Consider the following 22,921-nt stretch of genomic DNA (forward strand, 5'->3'; position numbering starts at 1 on the left):
GGGCAAGACGGCCCTGGAAGGCTGATATCCGAACGCAACCACCAATAGTTTGCTTGTACGAGTAGTGCAATCAGTGGTTTCAATCAATTGAACATCATTCCTACGTGCTTACTTGGGCAGATGGAGATTCTATATAAGCCAGAAGATCCCAAGTTCCACCCCAAACTAAGATGTTTAGCATCCATTTTTATTTCTCTTCCTTCTCACCATATGCTGCTGATATTGTGATAATGGCGAGCGGCACAGAAAGCCACACCAGAAACGCATAAAAAGCCCTAAGTCGATTTACACAGTCTTAACTATATTCAGCAGTTTTGCCTGTCACTTTCATACACATGGCCAAGATCAGATTACAATTGATGGGCAAATTGCACTCAACCTTAAGCACTGTAAAATAAACAATCTAGTTGTTTAAAATGGAAATAACCCTGCACCTAAAGGCGAACACTAAAGCTAATTTATAATGCTTTTCACTTGCCTCTTCATTCCTATTGCTATCACCATTTTCAGCTTAACCTCTACTTCGACATAATACTATGACAGAAAATATCAATACAGCATTAATAGTTTCTGGGTAAACGCCTGGCATGTCTCTATACTTTTGCATTTTCTTTTGTTTTTGATAAATGAAGGCACTTCCCTGAAGGCACTTTTACCTTCAGGACATCTGCAGGACAGACACTTATATGGTGCCTCTTACTTCAAATAAGATTTTAACCAGCTGCAGTATCTTTTAGAACCCAGACTGAAGTTTTAATATACAATATTTGTTTTGGCTTAATATACATTTTCCTTTTCTTTCTTATTTTAATCCAGATGGCTGCAGAATCTCTTATTGTTTCCAGACCTGGTACACACTAGCAAAGTTGAGAGTAAGCTCTGCTAGCACTCAAAATGCAGACATCTGGAACTGTACCTGCCAAAAAAAAAAAAAAAAGGAAAACATTAAATGAGTCTAAACATTTAAGAGTTAACTTCTTTAAAAATGGGATCTCCAAATTTCAGAAGAGTCAAAGAGCCTGAGATGTACTTTTAGGAACTAGACAATATGTTTGGGAAATCTGGCAAACTCAGGCATAGAGAAGGGGCAGAAGTTTATTGGTCACATTATTTCATTCTATGTCTCAACATCTGTTAACACCGAAGTCCTAACTTAAGAAAATAAGAACCAACCATCTTGGGTAAAAGCAAATGAAAGCAAACAAAACCTTTGCTTAATTTGAGTCCCATTTAAAAGAAACATCTAAGGCTGCCAACCCAATAAGCCTTTTATTGAACAAAGGGTTGTGGTGCTTGAAAATCTCTCCTCTCCTCTACAATCTGGTTATGTTTGTACAGCAGTTATGGGATAGATATACACACAAGAAAGATTACACTGAAGACAGAAATGGATGTAGTCGTATGTAGCAGACAAACAACCTCATTAACTCACAGGAAAAGGCATTTTTATTTATCAAGGTTTACAATTCTTGCTTATTAAAGCAACCGAGAGAATTCCTCCAACACATCTAACAGAAACAAAAAAACTCACCCACCCAACTCACCCTTCCCCATATTCCTCTAAAGGCACTAAAAACAGAAGCATATTTGACATTCCTCTGGAAGGAGAGGGTGATCATTTACACGCAAAATGCAATCCATATTTAGAATACTGTGCACAATTCCAGATATCTCCGGGCCCTCGGTCTCCTCTGAATGCTGTTCCAACAAGATTATTCACAGCAAATACAGGAGGAACTCTACAGTGTGCAAAACCAGTTCTTACCAGTTTTTGCCAGAATAGCATGCTAGAGATTTGCTCCTTGCTTGCTGCAAATGATCTTGTTCAAGACAGTTTTCAGTTCTGACATATCGGCTAACAGCTCTGGTTCATTCCCTCTTGAATATCTCAGGTAAGAACTACCGGTAGTTTCTTCCCCACCCCCCAATAGTTTATGGAAATAAACCTGGGGGGGCGGCAGAGGAAGAGGCACCCTAAGTCACCTGAGCTGGCAAGAAGTCAAAGGCTACCTAATTTTACATTTCTAAAAGTGCTTATTCAAGCCCTGTGGGGTTTTTTAAAAAGGTATCACATTTCCTAAACAAAACACTCACCTATGTCTTCCACTGGCTCTCAGGTATACAAAAAAATTATCCCATGGGAAAATATATATTTTTCTCTCCTAGCATCTTTACCACTTAAGGTGGTAGGAGCGTCAAAGTTTATGCTGACCGCATTGTGACTCACTGCGGGCTCTTTGGCATGGTATCAGTTTTTTATCCAAGGAAAAGGAACGGGTAGTGTTCAGGAGAATTTGTGCACTCGTGCTTGCTTATTCATTGCTACGTTTAATTTAATACATTTTGGAAACTAGTTTTTAAAGAAAAATAGAAACCCTGCGGGGATTCTCTGCATCTGCAATATAGTAAAAAAAATTTCCAAAAAGTGACCAGAACGAGTTCTTCCAAAATGTTGAGAAAACTGCTACTCTAGCTGGAGGAAAGCAGTATTTTTCAAAGTACACTGAAAGGCAGTGTTGCTCTTGGCATGTACACAGAGACACCCTACACTTCTGTCCCACTGCCCTGCAACTGGAAGGCTTCAACTACATTTTAACTTTTGTCCCCAACAGTTATCAACTGCAGAGTCCAAGGTTACAGTAGGAGTCACAGTCAGCTTCTCTGTTTAAAAAATAAGGGGGAAGAGCAGCCATTTAACACTTTAAACACATTATAAAATTTCCAAACAAGAATCCAAATTATTATTTTCTAATGTTATATTATGCCCAAAAGGATTATGTTCCGCATAGCTGATGCACCAAGAAGCAGCTAGGGCAATGGTTCTCAATCAGCTAAGTACTGTGGACCGCCTGTTTTTCAAAAGCAAAGCCATGGACCCCTTACTTTTGAAATTTTTGATACCTCTGTGATAGGTTTTGTTATGTGAATGGTGCCACGGACCACCCCCTGGGTGGGTTAAGTGGACCTCTTGGGATCCACAGGCCACCAATTGCGTACCACTGAGCTAAGGAATTCTCAACTGCTACATACACAACAGGGAAGAGCAGTGTCGTGGGAATAAAACTTAATTAGGGACAAGCTTCTGAAAGCACACTGCATGTGTGGCGCTTGGGAGCCATGCCTGGGCGAGACTTTTAGACTGATGTGTGCACACCACAAACCCCATGTTCATTACAATGCTAAGTGCCCCTTAATCTCCTAGAGATACATTCCTAAAGCAACCTTTAAGGTGATGCTTCATTATAGAAGTTGTGGTTGCACAGTGCTGCAACTGGACAAAGTGAGGCATATATAAACCCAAACACGGCTCTGCAAAGCTTACCCCTGCTCACATCTCCCTTCACCTTGGAGGGTATGCCAGTCTATTGCATTCATACAAAGCCATACAAGATCCCTCAACACGACAGATGTTTCATACTACTGAACTACTGAGTCACCTTACTTGAGAAGAGAATGCTAAGGTTGACACCCTTATGAAGGGTGAAGAAAAGTACAAATATCGGAAATGGTGCCAGCAATATTTTCCCCAAATCCCAGGCAGGAAAGAACCTACTATTCCAAGTTTTAGAAAGTGAATACTGAAAGAAAGAGCATGCTAAGAAATGAGTTTGCCCTTGAAAGGCAATTCAATTAATTGTCACTTTTAGTCATTAGACCATTTTATCATGACTGGAGAGGAGACCTTAATACAATTTGACTGCTAGACAGGCTTCTAAAGGTGCTATTCAGCGACCACTTTAGTTAATAGTAGTCCCAAAGACACCAATTAAGTGGTCATCAAGTTGTTCCTGTTTTAGCAGCTAATTTCCCAGAATGATTGCTCCTACTAAACACTTCACAGCCTGAGTTGTAGCAAGGCTGCAGCTAGCTTTTGTGGTTGTTGGGTCCTTCTTAACCATTTAGGGTTGTAAAAGTGCATTAAGTTTCAAAGTAAGAAACCCTTCAAAGGACTCAACCATGTTACAGAGATGGGACATCCAGAGGAAGAGGATCACACAAGAAAGTTACTTGCTCTCTCAGCAGCTATTGCCACAGGTAATGTCATCTCAAGACAAACTTCAGGAATACTGAGTGGGTTTACATTTTAAAGCACCTAGTAGTCAATCTGCACACACCAAGGAAGATGATCCACACAACAGCTATGCAGTAGCCCAGCTAAGGATTATTATTATTATTTAATCCTGCTTGCCTTCCTCACTACCAGCTAGATACATGCAGCTGCCGCCACCACATGCATGCATCAACTTTTGCAAAACCCTGAAGTGCGTGTCCACTGTTTGCAAAAAGCTTAATTCTGTGTGTTGGCAGCGGCTACAATCCAGCCAGAAGCAGGGAGCAAACATAAGCATTGGATGCAAAGGAAGGCGGGCCTCCAGAACTTCCAATAGGTGTGGAGATGGATGAATTTCAGCAGGAAAACCCAAACCCGCCAAAATTCCCTCTTCTACACAGCTACAGCAAGTTCTGGAGCTCTGACTTCATTTTCATTTGGTCACAGAACTCTTAACACCTTTCCTAAAGGGCTATTACATCCCAGTGTGGATTTTCTAGTAGACAGACATTTCACACCTTCTTAGACCTTGAAAGCCCACATGTGATGATGTGCTTTAAGTGAGAATTTCTTAACATGCTATGTAGACCTGTGTGACTGGAACCAAGACTAAAATCACCAGTGCAAGCAAAAACAACAAACAAGTAGCCACAAAAGTTCCCTTTTTCAAAAACAGACAAAAAAAACCCCTCTTCGTCAAGCCCCTGGCCAATATCTGTTAAGATTTCTGCCAAAAGGTCCTTCCCCATCTGTGTTACAAAAATAAGAGCACATTATCCCTTGGGTGGAAGACAAAGTGCCTCTAGTTTATTAGTGTAAAGAAAGGGCTCCGTATTCAAGTTGTAACAGGGATGTACTCAGCTGTGCATGTGTATTTTGAACAGCTCTGTTTGCTTGGTTCTCAGAGAGACTTCTGTAATTCAATTGCATCCTTCTTGGCTTTCACAGGTCATTTCCTGTACAAGAATAACGGAAAGCACAGGTTCAGAAATGGTCCCCCACCCCACCTCTTGCAAGCTTCCAGAAACTCCACTCTCTAGCTCCAGAGGGGCATACTTCCCCCCACAAAAAAGGATGTTTCACAGCATCAGTCACTCCCCCAGTTATAGACACCAGGTCATATCAGTGTTTGCCTGGAGCAGAAAGCAGGTAACATTCAGGTTGCTGCTTTGACCTTCTCTCTCCCATTGTCAGGCCCTGATTTCCACATTTCCTTCTCACTTGATGCCCTACAAGGCTTCTCCTTTGCTCCAACTTGAACTAGGCTGACTGCAGCGAGGCTAGTGTAAGCGCAAAGGCACGGTTGGCCACCCCGATCCGCTTCCAAAGGATTGGGGTGGAAGGCACAAAGGTAAGGCTGAGTGAAGTGATGGCAGTTCCTGGATGTCGCGGGGCTCGGAAGGCTGTAAAGCACGCGGTGTGAGGCAAAGCACAGCTGGCTTCTTGCTCCGAGGTTCTCTGGCAACCGAGGAAGGCAAGCTGACGGGCGCCTCGTCGGTGTCAATAAAAGGGAGGCGCGGATTTTTCCGGGCTGCTAAGGGTGTAATTGGCCCCGCCGTTGTTATCCCAATACTCGCCCTGCTGGCTGCGGTAGCAGATGGCGAAATGCACGGCCGTGCCCTCTTGCAGACCGGGCGGGAGGCACAGGGTGAACTGGTAGCGCTCGACGGGGCTGCAGGGCTCCGGGGGGTCGGCGGGCGGCGGGGGCAGCGGCGCCGCGGGGGTGTCCAAGAAGGAGAGCCACTCGTTGAACGTGTAGCGCACCGTCACTTCTTTGGGGCCCGGGCAGCTGAGCACCCTCACCACGCCGCGCACGTCTGTGGGGGCCCCGGCCAGAGCCGTGCCCGTCGCCTCCTCCAGGCACACGCGCTGGCCCTGCAGCCGCCCGGGCCCATCGGGCGGTGGCGGCGGCGCCAACTGGAGCGCCTGAGGCAAGTGCAGCGGGCGCAAGGCCGGCGCGGCGCAAGCGCCCAGGCCCGCCAGGGCGGCGCTGAACTCCTCGAAGTCCTTCTGGCGCATGGGGAAGCTCTGCAGGCGGGACAGGACGGCGGGCGGCACCTGCGGCTCCTCGGCGGCGCTGAAGTGCTTCACGCTGGCCAGGCACAAGCCCAGCGAGTCGGCGAACTGCACCCGCTTCTTGCACTTGGTGCAGCAGTTGCCGCTGCCGCCCCCCGACGCCGACGCCCCCCCTCCGTCCTCGTCGTCGTCCTGGTCGCCGTCACTGTCCCCCTCGAGGCGGCCCCGCGGGAAGAGCCGCGCGGCCGCCAACGTCGGGCTGGCGGGCAGGGAGAGCGAGCGCCCGCGGCGGCGGCGCAACTCCAGAAGCGCCTCCTCGGGAAGCTCCTTCTTCTTCTCCCCCGCGCAGTCCCGCTCGACAGCGCCGCCGCCGCCTCCCGCCTCCGCGCTGCCCGGCGCTCGCCATGGCGCAGCCGAGGCGATCTCCTCAGCCGCCGGGCGCTCGCCGAAGGAAGCTAGCAAGCCCAGCACCGCGGGACCCCTGCTCTCCATAGCATGACGCCGACGCGGCGCCTCGCTCGCTCTCGGCCGAGTCCGGGGCTTCCGCCCTCCCTGCTTAAGTTTCCATCCGAGCGGCGGCCGTCGGGGGCTCCGGTCCGCTTTCCAAGCAGGGTCGTTTTGTCGCAGTTGCGAGGCTGCTCGCGAAAGCCCGTGGCGCGCTGGGCGAAGGGGGCGCGCCCCCTTTTCCCTGCCTCCTGCGCTCCCTCCACACCCCCGGGAAGTGTGGGGCGGGGCGGGACCTCCCACAGGAACCAGTCAGGAAAGACATTCGCCACAGGCTACAAAGCACGTAGCTGTTTCTCTCGCAGTCCCGGGCGGGGACGCGTGCCTAACCCTTTCCTCGGGGTGTGTATGCGGCGGGGGCGGGGGGTGAGAAGTAAAAGAGGGAAGCGCCCCTTCGAACCCGGACTTGAAAGAGCTCTAGATGCAGATTTTTGCCTGCAGGAGGCTTGGCCTCGCCACGCCCACCGGGAGTTCCCCCTCCTCATAAGTGGCGTTGCCGAGCAGTAGTAAGACTCCGTTTGGGCTGCTCCCTGGCGCAGGGAGGAAATGAAATGTCAGAGGCAGCCCTCTCTTCGCCACAGGAAGCTGTTCCTGAGGCAGCTCCCCCTTTTTCCTTCCTCTCCTGCTTTTGGCAATTTCGATGGATGATGCTGCAGGGGAAAGCTGCAACTATTTCAGTCAAAACAAAAAAATTCCTTCCAGTAGCACCTTAAAGACCAACTAAGTTAGTTCTTGGTATGAGCTTTCGGGTGCATGCACACTTCTTCAGATACACTGAAACAGAAGTTACCAGACCCTTCTATATAGTGAGAAGGTGGGGAGGGGTATTACTCAGAAGGGTGGTAGGAATGGGTGATTGGCAGATAGCTGTGATGAGCCTGTTGACGACTCTTAACGACTGCAATAGGTCTTACAGGAAAAAGCAAGGGGTGAGAAGGTGAAAAACGGCTTTGTCGTGTATAATGAGATAAGAATCCAAGGTCTTTGTTCAGACCTGGTCTCTCCATGGTTTTAAGTTTGGTGATAAGTTGCAATTCAGCAGCTTCTCTTTCCAGTCTATTTCTGAAATTCCTTTGTAGTAAAACAGCTACTTTGAGATCTTGTATAGAATGTCCTGGGAGATTGAAGTGTTCTCCTACTGGTTTCTCTGTCTTGTGATTCCTGATGTCATCATAAATCTGACATTCCCCTTGCTTTTTCCTGTAAGACCTATTGCAGTCGTTAAGAGTCGTCAACAGGCTCATCACAGCTATCTGCCAATCACCCATTCCTACCACCCTTCTGAGTAATACCCCTCCCCACCTTCTCACTATATAGAAGGGTCTGGTAACTTCTGTTTCAGTGTATCTGAAGAAGTGTGCATGCACACGAAAGCTCATACCAAGAACTAACTTAGTTGGTCTTTAAGGTGCTACTGGAAGGATTTTTTTTGTTTTTACTATGGCAGACCAACACGGCTACCTATCTATAACTGGAACTATTTCAGTCAGTGCCTTAGAAACGGTCCCACTACAATCCTAACTTAAGTACTGTAGAGAGTTGAAGACTCTATGTAAAGCAAGAGGCGCTGAGCTCAAATGTATCTAAAAGTCATTATCTCAGGCCCAGAAAGCTTTCTTCCCCCTGCCTTCCTTTGGTGCAGCTGGTCAAGCAGAGAAGCTTAACTTGGCTGCTTGTTGATCTGCATGCGATTGCAATTAAATGATGGGCATCTTTCACAGTCACAGGATTTGTAGATTGTCTTCATGGCCACCCAGTTTGTAAATGATATTCTGTCACTGGAGTGCATGCCCTAATATGGCTAGACATGCTTGAATGAATTGTTCCTCAATGGTGACCATATACTTTAACTCAGATTCCTGCATTGCAGGAAGTTGGACTGTATGATTCTCTGGCCCTTTCCAACTCTACCACTGTATGAGTCTCTGTTAGGAAGTGTGGAAGTATGTGTTATCCTCAGACTCGATGTATTTTTACTTCACATATGCTGGCCAAAGTTTGTCTCTGAAAAACAGCATTGAGCTAAACCCTGGCACAAATTAAACCACATGCCAGACTAAGCCTCATGCTGTTATCTAGAATCAGGGCTGTAATCATAGGCACACTTTGGTGTTTGAAAGTAATAATGGGATATAATGGAACTAAACTGAAATATAGCACAGGTTTAGCATTCATTTCCATATTATTTGCAAACAATAGTATTTGCAAACAATACTGGAGCAGGGGAAAAAAGAACTTAAATCAAAATCACAGCCATCTGAGGTCTATCTAGGCATTATTGCATGCACATTCACTTTATTAAGTTTGCAGCTGGCTTACTCCAGGGAAGTGTGCCTCACAGTGCTTTGGCTTTATGTGAATTGCGTGTCAAGAGGACATGCTACACCTGCGGGAAATTCCCTCCTTTGAACAACTAATAAAGGTGAAGAAGTCCTTTCCTTTAAAAAAAATACACACAAGTAGAATCTTTAAAAAGCATTTACTACACACAGATACATTCTGTGATATGGGACGCGGGTGGCACTGTGGGTTAAACCACAGAGCCTAGGATTTACCAATCAGAAGGTTGGCAGTACGAATCCCCGAGACGGGGTGAGCTCCCGTTGCTCGGTCCCTGCTCCTGCCCACCTAGCAGTTCAAAAGCACATCAAAGCGCAAGTAGATAAATAGATACCGCTCTGGTGGGAAGGTAAACAGCGTTTCCGTGCGCTGCTCTGGTTCGCCAGAAGCAGCTAAGTCATGCTGGCCACATGACCTGGACGCTGTCTGCAGACAATCGCTGGCTCCCTCGGCCAATAAAACGAGATGAGCGCCACAACCCCCAGAGTCGGTCATGACTACACCTAAAGGTCAGGGGTCCCTTTACCTTTTACATCCTGTGAAAGGCTACTGCTCATCCTCCAAAATGGTTCAGAAGTGAACTCCGGAGTATGTTACTTGAGACGAGTCCAATCCACCAATCTGTAGGGGGGGGGCGTTAGTTTTTAAAATGTTTCAGTAAATACATGCTACAAAATTAAATCCCTCCAACACAGTAACAAATTGCACACACTCAAGTAGGACAAGATGGTTTCAACAATGGAGTGCATTGTTCAATAGCCAGCCATGTGTATGTGGTGGATGCCAGACCATATTGTTTTCATTTGAGAAAGTTAGAAATGGATGCCATACTTCAAAAAAGTCATCAACATTCTGAGAACTGCTCAGTGCCTTTACCTGTCTGTTAACTGCTGCTGTTAAGGTTAGCAACATGAATGCAAATTGTTTTATAGCCCAGACTTAGGCTGGTGAGCTGTCAAAGTACTAGCTAGCTTGCACGGGTACAAGCAGTGGCACAGTGGAGGTCATCTTTGCTGCAGCGCAAGATCATGCAGCCCCCATAATTCAAAACATACTGCTTTATGTTCTCTGAATTTTTGCTTTAGTTCACTTTTACTGATGCCGCTTTATGCACTGAGAACTTCCACTGCCCAGATGTTTTGTACCAATATAAATGAGAACAGAGTACAGCTTAGAGATCTTTAATTAAATCATAAACGGCAAAATCCTTTGGCAACTAAATTGCCAGTATGAACACTGAAAACCTGAGTATTGCTCTGAGCGTGCAGCCAGAAATTGGATAATTATTTTTCAATCACCTGGGACTACATTGCCATGCTTAATCAAAACTAAATGGAATAAAAGTCAGACTACCCATTTCATTTCCTTCCCAGCAAATTACAGCATATAGTTTACTTTTAAGTCAGCTAATTTGGAAGGATGGCTGGCAAAGAAGAAAAATGTACAATTACACTTCTATCTTGATTACCCACTGCATAGGAAGGTAGGTACTAAAAAAAAACACCCTAATCTTAATGTTGTCACTTTTACATTGTGTAGTCTTTCTTTATAAAGATAATAGCCCCGCAAAATCAATAAATGAGAACACGGCTTGGAGAAGAGAGGGCTAACACAAAGCAAATGAAAAGAAATTAATTATAGGTGGTCAGGGGGGAATAAAATAGCAATAGAAAATAACTGCTATATGTAGCAGTTGAAAGCGATGAAGCCCTGAGCATACATCAGACAAAGCCTACATGTCAGATATGCCCCTGAAACCAGTTTGGCACCTGCCTAGTGTGTGCCCTTTCAACTGCCCCCACGCTTACAGTTCCTTAAAAAAATGCCAAGGAAATGAAGAAGCTGGAACAGCTGGAGGCTGGTACTTTGCATTCCATGGGATGGCAAGAGAGTGAAAGCTGTGCTAAAAGATGATAAAGAGATTGCAGAGAATCTAAATGAATGATTTGCATCTGCTTCACAGCAGAAGATATAGGGCAGATCCCACTGCCTGCACAGACATTGCTAAATTACAGCAAACGCGGGTGGCACTGTGGGTTAAATCACAAAGCCTAGGACTTGACGATCAGAAGTTCGGTGGTTCGAATCCCCACAATGGGGTGAGCTCCCGTTGCTCGGTCCCTGCTCCTGCCCACCTAGCAGTTCGAAAGCACGTCAAAGTGCAAGTAGATAAATAGGTACCGCTCCAGCGGGAAGGTAAACGGCATTTCCATACGCTGCTCTGGTTCACCAGAAGCGGCTTAGTCATGCTGGCCACATGACCCAGAAGCTGTACACCGGCTCCCTCAGCCAATAAAGCGAGATGAGCACCGCAACCCCAGAGTCGGTCACGACTGGACCTAATGGTCAGGGTCCCTTTACCTTTATATGACACTAGTAAATGGTCTTGGAGTTTCTAAGGCTGTAGCATTGCTAAAACTAAATGAGATCATAGAAATTCCTAGTATAGAATCATAGAATTGAAGAGTTGGGAGGGAAGAAAAGGATAATCAAGTCCAACCCTCTGCAATGTAGGAATCTTTTGCACTACATTGGGCTTGAACCCACAACCCTGAAATTAAGAGTCATTACTTAGATATATGTACCTTCATTACTTCTGGAATATATGGCTGCTAGAATGTAGTATAACTACACCATGTACTTCAGGCTTTTATATGAACAACTGTTTGAATCTAACACATAGGTTTCATTTTACCGAAGTAATTGTATGAAAATAATTAGAAGCACAAATGCTTGGAATACTAATATAGCACTCCAAAATGGTACAGTGAAAAATAAAGCATTTAAAGTATAGGAATAAATTTTATATAATTAGATTTTAATTATGCCCTTAATTGCAAGAGATTAGTCAGAATGCATGAAAATTAAAATTACATTACCCTTTAATTCAGTTTTCTGCTCTGTGCTGCAATCTGATATACTTCTTAGTATTCAAGCAGTAAGAAAGCCGTAAGAATGTGCCCGTGGCTGAAAAATACACAGAGGAAGTACTTGGCATATATAACAATGTTAGTAAGTAAATAGAATCCTTTGAAAATCATCATTTTAGGCAATAACCTTCCCTTATGCTGAGGCTCCAGTCTACATTGGCTACTGTAACTGATGTTAGTCACAGAGGAGGAAACAGACAATATTGATTTGGACAGGGGCCACAGCACAGGAGAAAGGCTTACACATACATACACACACCATGGCAGCATTATTATTATTATTATTAATAATAATAATAATAATAATAATATACTGCTATACCATGGCCACAATCCAAATCAGGATTTCCTGTTGCTATTTCTGTTATAAAGTTCAGTGAGTGCCTTTTGGCTAATTATCAAACTATCTCACAGCCAACATAAACTGCCGGTAGTTCACATGGTTGTTGTGATACTAAATGAGACAAAAATCCTAACACATTTCATACGCATAGAGGACAATCCTAAGGCAAGATCCACCAGGAGGAGGAGCTTAGGCTGCAGTAGATCTCTGGCTCAGATGACTGATTCCCCACTCAGCTTGGTCATGTGACCTAGCAACCCAACACACAACATTTTTAAAGGCTTGTTTTCCCTTTGCCAGGCTTAGGCAGAACAGCAGCTCTACTGCTGAATAGCATTTGGATCTGGTGTAACTTTATGCTAGCTTAATTTACACCAGCTTGCTTTACACCAGATTCTTGTGCACAAAATTGCTCCCACAAACTGTTATATAAATGCCAATAGTTACAGCTTATTTATTTTTACCATATATTTCCTATAACCTTTGTTGAGATGCTCCATGAAAAATATTATTCCCTTTTGTTGTCACATATGAAAATATGTGCAACAGTTACTTGGTAACTCAACCAGTATCCACAAACATTAAGTGTAATGTTCTTCTGCTGTTAAGGTGCAATTACCTGGAACACTTTGCTTTTCTCTCCTGAGAGAACATGTCTTAGTCGCATATAAAAGAGACATTGATTGGAGATGTAACTTCAGAAGAAAGAGCTGAGTAAATACTGGCAGGCAGGCAAATCATCGATTTGTCACGTTCTTGTCCTTCAGCGTCTTCTAAAATGATCAGAGTGGCATAATCTTATTTTACTCCAACAGCCCCCTGTTAGGCTTATGTGATCCAAAGAGGTTAACGAATAGGGTTTTAACTTGCTTCCGGTTTCAACAGTTGCCCTATGCCCATTGGCTGTCTTTCCTCAGTATCATTCTCTCCCCTTAGCAAACTCATGACTGAACAGAATCCAGCAATTGCATATTGCCAAGACTACTTTTGGTCTAACGTGTATGTAAGACAATGCGCTAGGTGCTGTACGGAACAGAATGGTGCATTTATTGTGCAGGGGACTTAAGTTTCAATAGGCTGGACAACGATTTACAGGGGAAGGGAGTGCTGCAGTCGTACGGTAAGAAAGGTCCCCAAGTCACATTTGAACAGAAATAGCCGTGTTTCCATCCGTGTTATAAGAGGCATGATGCACATAGCAGCACCCATGAGGTAGGTGGATGGAAATAATTTGAAATGCAACCATAGGCACCAGATCAACACATCATCATCATTAATTAAATGTATATGCCCCCTTCACCTGAAGATCACAGGGTGGTTCAGAACATAAAAATACAACATGAGAACACAAAATACATGCGGATACGAGAATAAAACAAAACCAGTAACCCCTTCCAACAAACTGGCCATATAATGAACTTTCAATGCAAGCCAGCTAAAAGTTTCAGAGATGTGGGCACTCTTACTAGCTCTGAAAAATTCTACTGCACTTTCCCATATGGTCAGCTTTCCAGATTCCGGATGCTTTTCAATGGCCTTTTCACCACAAACTAATGAGCGTACTCTTGTAATCTTCAGCCTTTTATTCAGCTCAAGACGCACTGAGACTTATTGTGCATAGGGCGAAAAACAAAGGTTATATCACCACTATGAGGTCATTAGAGAAAAAAAGTTTCATTTTCAGTTGTTTTTTTCACATTGCAACTTCCCCTGAGTCAACTACAGTCACACTGAACTCTTGTATATTATATTATATTATATTATATTATATTATATTATATTATATTATATTATATTATATTATATTATATTATATTATATTATATTATATTATATTATTGTTATGTACTGAGTTGAATAGGATCCAAAATGCAGCAGTCTGATTGGTCCTAGAACAATAGGATTCAGAATGCAGCAGCCTGATTGGTCCTAGAACAATGCAGCAGTATGATTGGTTGGCAGGAACCACCCAATCACGCTCCAGATAGAAGTGAATCCACAACCTGATTGGCTTACAGTAGAATTCCGGAATTAGCCAATCATGTGCAGCCCATTGTGTAAATAATGTATATAAAGCAGATACTTTGAGGGGATTCATTCATTCCTCCTCACCACTATGAGCTGAATAAAGAGCATGAAATCACTTTGCGACTCTGAGTATATTTCAATTATATTATATTTTTGATTTGATTAATTGTATAATAGAATATAATATAATGTATTGTATTATTTTTGATTGATTGATTAATTTGTGTTTCCATGAGTCCCACGATTCACTCTGCAGGGCTTTTATTTCTTTCCTCAGCACCCAGCCGCTCCCCTCTCTCAACCGTCCCTCAAACCCAAAGCAAGCGCGGGCAACCTTTGTAAAGCGACGGCGCTAGCGCTTCCCTAACGTCGAGCGCGCATGCGCGTACCTCCTCCCCTCCGCCCCTTGTTCCCAACCCACAGACCGCCTCCCTTACGAACGAGTGACGTCTTACGCCCCGCCTTCCTTTTATTGGCCGGTTCCAGCTTCCTCGGCGCGCGCGCGGCCGCTCGGAAAGGGAACGCGGCGCGGCATGTTCGCCCCGCTGAGGTGGCTCCGCGAGGGGCCCCGTCACGTGCTGGTGTGCGAGGGGAGCCACGTGCGACACGAGCGGTCCCGCCACGCGGCCCGCGTTCGAGATCACGCCTTCAACTGCCAGGTGAGTGTGGGGGGGGGGTGAGAGTGCGGGTAGCGGTTCCCCCTGAGGAGAATCCTGAGCGCCTCAAGTCTGTGCGAACTTCGCTGGTGGCTTCCGAGGGATGCGGTGGTTCAGGATTGCACCGCCTCACTGACTTCCACAGCTGTATCTGCGATTACTGCTGTGGCGAATGGCCGTTTCTTAAAAGCCTTTATGTAAAATTGAAATTCCTAGGCGGCGCTTGCTGAGTTTCATGGCCATGTGGCAGTGATAAAAGTGGCGAATTACTGAAATGCGTGGCAACTTCTAGCGTCCTGCTCCTTCTAAGGCTATAGGGCAGGGTTTTGTTTTAATTTTTGGCCATGTAGCTGTTAAGGCTTCAATGCCAAAGCAGTTCCTCCCTCTATTGATTTATCCATCCTGATAAGGGGGGAGAGTGTTCATGGCTTACTATTTTGTGGCTTTCTTTTTCCCCAAAAAAGTTTTTATTGATTTTCACAACATTATAAACAGACACATAAAACAAACATAAATTGTAACCTTATTAAAAATTACACTTATTAACATTATTAAGTGACTTCCTTGCTTCCCCTTAGTTGAATTTCATTGCATATCCTTTTAACGGTTTTCCAAATCGTAGTTCTTAAAATTACTATTCTGTGGCTTTTTGATTGGTCCTACCTAATTTATTTATTTATTTATTTATTTATTTATGGAAGAAAAGGTGAGGGAATTCACCATGAAGTTTGTTTGTTTGTGGGCGCCCACCGCCACAGAAGTGGCTAAACGTAAGATGTGATTAATAAACACAGGCAGACAATGATCTGGATTATTAATAGCCACAGCTTTATTGATTACAGGTGTAGGCAATCTATATTTGGCTCAGGCATTGGGTGTATATCTGTTCCAGCCCCTCCCCCCAGGCAAAAATAATAATTATTTAATTTCAGAAAGGTAAGGGAATTCAGTTTCCCCAAGTTCCTGCTCAAACCGCCGCCCCCCCCCCTCTGGACACAACAATTCTTTTCAAAATAAAATAGCATATTACCCAGTGCCATAGCTGCGGGAGTGGGGGGGAGCAGCTCCTTTTTTTGCCCCAGGTAAAGCTTCCCAGGGGCATCATTGAGGCTCCCAGCCTGTGTGTGTGTGTGTGTGTGTGTGTGTGCGCGCGCACACACACACACAAATGTGTGGAGGGGTTGTGCAAAACTAGGTCTTTGACCTGAGTGAAATAAAGCCTAGTTTTGTCCCGTGTTACCCCTTAACTGTAACCTACCTGTTCCTCTGCTCAGCTAATTTAGTAGGTTTTCAGATGTATATGTATCTCATATTCAGACAAGATTGAGAAACAGCTTCTCTAGATATGACATTGTTTTTGCTGGTGTGTAAGTAGCAATACATCATTCTTGCTCCACTACATCGCTGCCATTTGGCCTGAAGTTTTGTTTTTTTAATATCAAATGGTGCCAGTTGGCTGCAAAATATGTGCCCGTGGACACACACCTCTGCCAACTGAATATAGTGTTTTATGCATTGGGTGAAATGTACCATTCTCCACAAATGCTTATGCCACAATACATATGTTAGTTATTTAAGGTACTTACAAGACTGTATTGCTTTTGCTGCAATACACTAATAGTTTCAGACAGTATCTTTAACAATGTAGTGTTTATTTAACGTTTCTATCTCATGAGGCACTTAGAACAGCATTTTAAAAACTCAACCCATTCAAGACTGTATTATTTATTCAGTCTCTAACCAACTTACATATAAAATTAAAAATCAACCAGCATGTTATACTAAAGAACAGCGCCAACACACCCATCCAATGAAATTAAAAAGAACAAAACAAAAAACAGATTAAAAGGCACCAGTGTCAATTTTATTCTGTAACACAATCCAAAATCATGGCTTCAATAAGCACATACTTAAAACAGAATATGGGCCAAACTAGATGTGACACACAGCTGCATGGCTATGAGTTTAAAGATAGCTTCACTCACCACCCTTACATGAGCCTTTTGTTCTAAAAATCAGACATGAGTGGGGTCAACCCACATTTAAACACATCGGCCTATCACATCATATCTAACTTGGCCCTTAGTTTTAAAATCTAAAAGTATCTTGACACATCACTACGAAGCTACTGTATTATTTAATTTTTTGCTGGTTTCAAGTTTAAAATTCTACTGAGGGTTGTGCAAAGAATAAAATATTCCCTGACAGAATGGTTTAACTGTCTAACAGACATAACACTAAAGGGCTTATGAGACAATGGAGGGAAAAGGGAAAGTATGGATTAAATTAAAGCTTAATACCAACAGTATAATGTATTTAGTACTCACTGCCTTGCAGGATATCTTCAGGAGTGGAGTCCCTTAGCTAGATGGATGGCATCTTGTATGCCGCCTCCTGACAACTGCAGCCAAGCTGGTGCTAAATGTAGTGCTTTCCTTTTCTTTGGACAACATCAGCAGGCTGGGGGGATCATGTAGTTTGGGCAGCCTAGGACTTCCATACCCACTGCCCAAGCTTGAACAACAGAGGATGCAGCAGCTACAAGTTACCAGGCTCTGCAGCCACAGCAGGCGCTGTGATTCTCCAGCAGTTTAACTTCACCCCCAGAGGCACACTCCATTGTCTCTTGAGACAGATGGATGTCAACAACAACAAAAATTATTTAGGCATGTAACGGGGACATATCAGATGTGGTCTTTTGTATCCAGTCCATATTGCTTGTAGAGCTACAGTTTTCCTCTTGCATGCTTTCCATGGGGAGGAGGGGATACTTGTGGCCCTACAGATGTTGGAGAACTCCAAACTTCCATCAGTCCCAGATACTCTCTTGCAAACATTTGTAAATGTGTAGAGATAGCTTATAGCGGTGTTCAGCCTGAACAAGCCTACAAACAGTATACCTAACACAGGAATGCCGGGAGAATAAAGCAGGATAAATCCTTGTCATCTTGACTTTCTTAATAGAAGAATTGGTTACAAATGCACAGGTATTTGGGTACTAACTGTTCATAATAGGTTAAAAACACTTATTTGTTTGAGATATTATTTAATATAAAACAGCCAGCATTGTATTAATGTTTATCTGTGGAGCTGTGTAAAAGATATTTTGCAGTCTGTTTATCAATGATCGTAATACCTAATTTATATCCCAAATGTTCTCTGAATAGGTGTCTTTTTTGATCCCTGACTGTGGAGTAGTTCCAGAAGCATTAAAAAATACAGTTGCAGATATTGGGCATTACTACTTGGTGAAGAATTTGTCGCTTCATGAGTTAGTTACACAGGAATTTATTAGCACATTTGTGAAGAAAGGTAAGAAACCATTGAAATAGATAAGAAAGCATGACTGAAACTCTGTTTCATAGAGGTGGATTGTAATTAATGTAAAGAAAATATTCGGCTCCTGAAGGATTTTTTAAGAGAAGCACCTTAGAAAAATTGGGCGTTATTGTTTGTTTTTTCTTTTTGGTGTTTCATTCAGTTGTAACAGCCTCTGCTTACTTTGGCTCTAATATTGTGTCCAATATAATAGTTCTGAGGGTTTTGAGTGCACTGGTGCCTTGTCTTCTGGCTGCAGGAGTTTGTTTTTGTTTTTGTTTTTTTGCTGCAGTAGATGTTGAAAGCTAGGTGTTGTAATCCTTGAATGCAGTATTTTCTTGTGAAGTTACTAGAAGTAAAGGTACAGTAAAAGATAAAGGACTCCTGGATGGTTAAGTCTAATCAAAGGTGAATATGGAGTGTGGCGCTCATCTCGCTTTCAGGCCAAGGGAGCTGGTGTTTGTCCACAGACAGCTTTCCAGGTCATCTGGCAAGCATGACTAAACTGCTTTTGGTGCATTGGGACACGGTGACGAGTGCCAGAGTGCACGGAAACACTGTTTACCTTCCTGCAACAGCAGTACCTATTTATCTACTTGCACTGATGTGCTTTTGAACTGCTAGGTTCAGCTGGGATAGAGCAACGGGAGCTCTCCCCATCACACGGATTCAAACTGGTGACCTTCTAATCGGCAAGCCCAAGAGGCTCAGTGGTTTAGACCACAGCCCCACCCATGTCCCTTTACCTTTACATTTTTACTAGAAGTAACATCACAACAAGTAGAAGTGGCATTCCGAGATTAGTTTAACTATTGCAGTTTCTTTGAAGAACATGATATAATAAAAACAAACAAACAAAACTAATAACGACTTTGAAAAAGAAATAATAAACTCTGAAGTCTTTCTGTGTTTTAGGTTCATGTTATGCTCTTACATATAGAACAAGGATTGACCAAGACAATACAGCTGCTCTGCTACCAACAGGTATGATATCATGCTGAAAACAAATAGATACAGCATTTTTTAAATTTTATAATTCTAAAAAGTATCATTCAGTTCAGTTAGACTAGCTAGTGGTCTATAGAAGATGTGTGTCTGTGTGCCCACAGAAGAGAGAGGGGGATGTAATTCATATACTCACCTGGCCCAAATATCATGTTTTTAGGTAGAAAATCTAGTGTGCATGTTTGTACTTCTCAACACACATATAAGAAAATGTGCAACTAAGGTATTCCAGTGCTAGTCTTGATTCACATTGCCTTTTATTCTCTTTCTGAGGTTTAAGGATTGTAAGACTCAGGCCTCAAAGCATATAGACCTATGTGTACAGCCTTCACATCATATTGTATGCCAGTATGCATAGGCAATCCTTTCCCAGGTAAATGTATGAACCACTCCACAGAATGTGTATACGTAGCAAGCTGCTTTCCAAAATAGAGTAGAAAATGAGAATCAATGTAGTTGATCCCTGTTATCTTCTGGTAATAACTGTTCACAATTTTAATTCAGTGCTATTAGTTCATTTTGTGTTTGTGTTTTTATTTTGTAGTATGTATTAAGAAGTTGGAAAATATGCTTATTTGCAATTATTTTTGTTTATAGGCAAATTAATTATATCAGTAGACAAGGATACTTATGAAGAGCTTGGACTGCAAGGCCGTCCTTCTCTGTATTCTGGTAAAAAGCCGATGAGATACAGTAAGTACCTATTTATTAGATAACACCTCACTTCTTTCCAGTTCTTGGCTTTCTTATGAATATAGGACATCATACCCTCAGCTTTTGAGGTTTGGAATTTGAGTTGGATTATTTTCCTGATCAAACAAGGGAAATACTTAAAGAAGTAGTTCTCAATGCATGTAGCTCGTGCAGATGCATGTGCCTACTTCAATGTGCATCCCTATTTATATCATAATGCTCAATTCATTGGACAGCCCTCCTAGTGGTGCAGCAATAAAATTGCTAGCTCATTTGCAAAGCTAAGCAGCATCCAGTAGGGTTTCAAGTTGGATGGAAGACCATGTATTGCGTGTGCTGCATTGCAGAGTGTTGGACTAGATGACCCTCGGGGTCCCTTCCAACTCTACAGTTATATGATTCTATGGCTCAGTCTGCCTTTTGATACAAACTAGGATACTTATGCCCATCTTGGGCCAGTAAACGTTCTGTGGAACTAGAGATGAGTTGAGGTCAGTATTCATTACCAGCTTGTTTCAGGGATCAATTCACAGTGCTTCAATGGCATGTACAGTCTGAGATCGATATATATCACAGGGCACATGCTCCTATTCAACCCCCCCAGAGTCTCAAAATGTGCTAGTAAGGCCTTGTTGTAGAACCCTTCCTCTAGGGAGGTAAGGTTATTCTCTCCTAGGAGCAGGACATTTTTGTGTGGCTCCTGTGGAATGCTCTTCCTGAGGAAGTCTGCGTGTCTCCTGGTCTCATTTTGTAGTCAGGTGAAAATACCTTCATTCCATAAGGCATCTGGGGATTAGTGAAGATTCTAAATGTTTTCTTACGGAATCTTTTTTGTTTTCTGTTGAAAGGTGGTCTATAAATACTGTAAATAATTAATACCTGGTGTATACTCATTAATGTTTTTTATCGCAATGTTTAGCTTCATTTAGAAAGAGTACTGACTTAGTTATCCAGGTAGCATAAGATTTACTAATACTATGTTCACATCAAAATTTATGCTTTCTTCTTTTAATAGTTATTACTGTTGACTTGACTGATTCAACCTTCAGCCCTGATAGTAAGAAATACAACAGGGTGATCTGGGCCTTGAAGGAAAAAATGCCACTAGAGTTTGATTTCTTGATGGCTTGGCACCAAACAGGTAACAGCACGTTAACCATAAAAGGGAATGGCGGAAGACATACATTATAAATACCATTCTATTCTAAAGGCTGATTCTGATGTTTTTACATGTGACCTATAGGTGTCTATACACATTTAAGGTGCATGTAAATGTAATATAGGAAGGGTAACCTGTCTGTCAGGAGAGCCCCTTGTTTGGCAAGACTGCAGACCTTAGTTTGGGCAGTGCACGTCTTTTCTAAGAAATGGGGTTTCTTTTATGCAATTGGCTGGAATGCTTAGGCATCGAAAGTAGAACTAAATTTGTGGGAGATGATAGTACATATTAGTCACCAAAAACAATTGATTTTTTTGGTTTTTGAGAAATCAGTAAATGAGGGACTATATATACACAATGTACAAAATAATAATGATAATAATAATAATAATAATAATAATAATAATAATAATAATAAGCATTATTATACAAACAATCCTTAAAGATTGTGTGGATGGGATAAGGAGTGTATTAATAATAATAATAATAATAAATTTTTATTTATACCCCGCCCTTCCCAGCCAAGGCCAGGCTCAGAGCGGCTTACAAGCAATAATAAAAACAAGTTGAATGATTACAACTTAAAAACAAAATTAAAATACAACATTTAAATATTACAATATTAAAATAAAATGTAGCCTCAACGCAGGAGGAGAAGGAAAGAAAAAAAGAAAGAGAGGGAGGGAATTAAATTGGCTCCAAGCCAAAGGCCAGGCGGAACAACTCTGTCTTACAGGCTCTGTGGAAAGAAATCAGATATTGCAGGACCCTGGTCTCATGAGGCAGAGCGTTCCACCAGGCCGGAGCCAGAGTTGAAAAGGCCCTGGCTCTGGTTGAAGCCAATCTAACTTCCTTAGGGCCCGGGACCACTAGGGTGTTGATATTTATGGACCTTGAGGCTCTCCGTGGGGCATACCGGGAGTGGTGGTCTCATAGGTACGAGAGTCCTAGGTCATATTAGAATTATGACCTGTACACTTCCTAATTTGCAATTATTTTTCCTGTATTCTTGCATTTTTCTAATTTCATTTTTCAGTTTAAACCTCTAATAATGTTGATCATGCAAATTCCAGCAAAGTGCACAGTCTGGTTGCACTCCTAAGTGCTAAATGGATCTGAAAGTATACTTTTTATCCTAAAAGGAATGTGACAACTTGTGGGATTAAGAGGAGGAGGTTGGAAATTTTAGGCTCTGGCATGGCACAGATAAACAGTAGATTTAATTTCGACACTGTATTTCACTAAATCTATCTTTCCAAATTGCATACAATCATAAAAGTGTTTGAATAGTGTGGGGGGAAATGCTCCTTTTAAAGTCTGTTTCTTTTTTTTTAAACTTTTGGGGTGTGTTGTTTGCATTCAAGGATCAGAAGAATCAAGTTTGATGTCATACTTTTCCAAAAACCAAATACAGGCCCTTCAGCCAAAAATAACATTCAGCACATTAAGAAATGTGCAGTGTCCAGTTCTGGAAAGTAATAAATTGGAAGGAGAGCCAGAAACAGCATGCAGTGCTCAGGAATTATTTGAATGGCTAGGTGCCATTTTCACTCACACTGACTTGTAAGTATCTGTTGCTTGTTGTAAGTATATATATCCGACTATTTTTCTTGAAAAGAAACCCAATTGGCTTAACATGAAATTACACACACACACACACACACACACACACACACACACGTATTAAAAATAGTAGGAAAAACATCACTATAAAATGGCAAAACCCATCATATTTTCAAAATGAAAGGAACAGCCAAGCAAAAGGAGGAGTATCCACAACACACTTTCAGGCATCTGTTGAAGTCCTTTTTCTGCCAACAGAGCCAAGCCGCTGGTTAAACTTCCCTGCCATTTTAATGATTATTTTCTATTGTTTTT

General features: G+C 42.8%; 2 protein-coding genes and 1 long non-coding RNA gene across 8 annotated transcripts in view; 1 reads left to right on the forward strand and 2 right to left on the reverse strand.

Annotated features, from left to right (window-relative positions):
- Positions 1–729: 729 nt before the first annotated feature.
- LOC310848439 lies at positions 730–14,747 on the reverse strand. 4 transcript variants are annotated; one of them, XR_014566388.1, is made up of 4 exons: positions 14,650–14,747; positions 12,804–12,957; positions 11,791–11,878; positions 9,442–9,532 (listed from the first exon to the last, which is right to left on the reverse strand). It is a non-coding gene; the product is annotated as an uncharacterized lncRNA (long non-coding RNA). The 4 variants fall into 4 exon arrangements; XR_014566389.1 differs by lacking the exon at positions 14,650–14,747 and adding an exon at positions 14,547–14,580; XR_014566387.1 differs by lacking the exons at positions 9,442–9,532; positions 14,650–14,747 and adding an exon at positions 730–916 and having other exon boundaries at positions 12,804–13,364.
- Positions 1,251–7,100, reverse strand: PPP1R3G (protein phosphatase 1 regulatory subunit 3G). Its single transcript, XM_083747412.1, has one exon. It carries the CDS (start codon positions 6,557–6,559, stop codon positions 5,552–5,554), a length of 1,008 nt encoding a protein of 335 aa, XP_083603538.1. The 5' UTR covers positions 6,560–7,100; the 3' UTR covers positions 1,251–5,551.
- The window catches only part of RPP40 (ribonuclease P/MRP subunit p40), a 38,676-nt gene continuing 30,487 nt past the window's right edge, over positions 14,733–22,921 (forward strand). For all 3 annotated transcript variants that reach the window (XR_014566299.1, XR_014566300.1, XM_083747395.1), the window contains exons 1-6: positions 14,733–14,871; positions 18,036–18,180; positions 19,102–19,170; positions 19,789–19,884; positions 20,900–21,025; positions 22,408–22,606. Coding sequence is in view for 1 of the 3 variants with exons in the window: in XM_083747395.1 (XP_083603521.1) it covers positions 14,746–14,871; positions 18,036–18,180; positions 19,102–19,170; positions 19,789–19,884; positions 20,900–21,025; positions 22,408–22,606 (761 nt within the window). In the remaining 2 variants the exon portion in view is untranslated. The remainder of the gene's footprint in view (positions 14,872–18,035; positions 18,181–19,101; positions 19,171–19,788; positions 19,885–20,899; positions 21,026–22,407; positions 22,607–22,921) is intronic.

Source organism: Podarcis gaigeae (assembly GCF_964106915.1).
Source record: "Podarcis gaigeae genome assembly, chromosome: 7".
Classification (NCBI taxonomy): Eukaryota; Metazoa; Chordata; class Lepidosauria; order Squamata; family Lacertidae; genus Podarcis; species Podarcis gaigeae.

Excerpts from the sequence above, each read along its gene's own strand:
- PPP1R3G (XM_083747412.1), bottom strand. The coding sequence starts at position 6,559 with ATGGAGAGCAGGGGTCCCGCGGTGCTGGGCTTGCTAGCTTCCTTCGGC.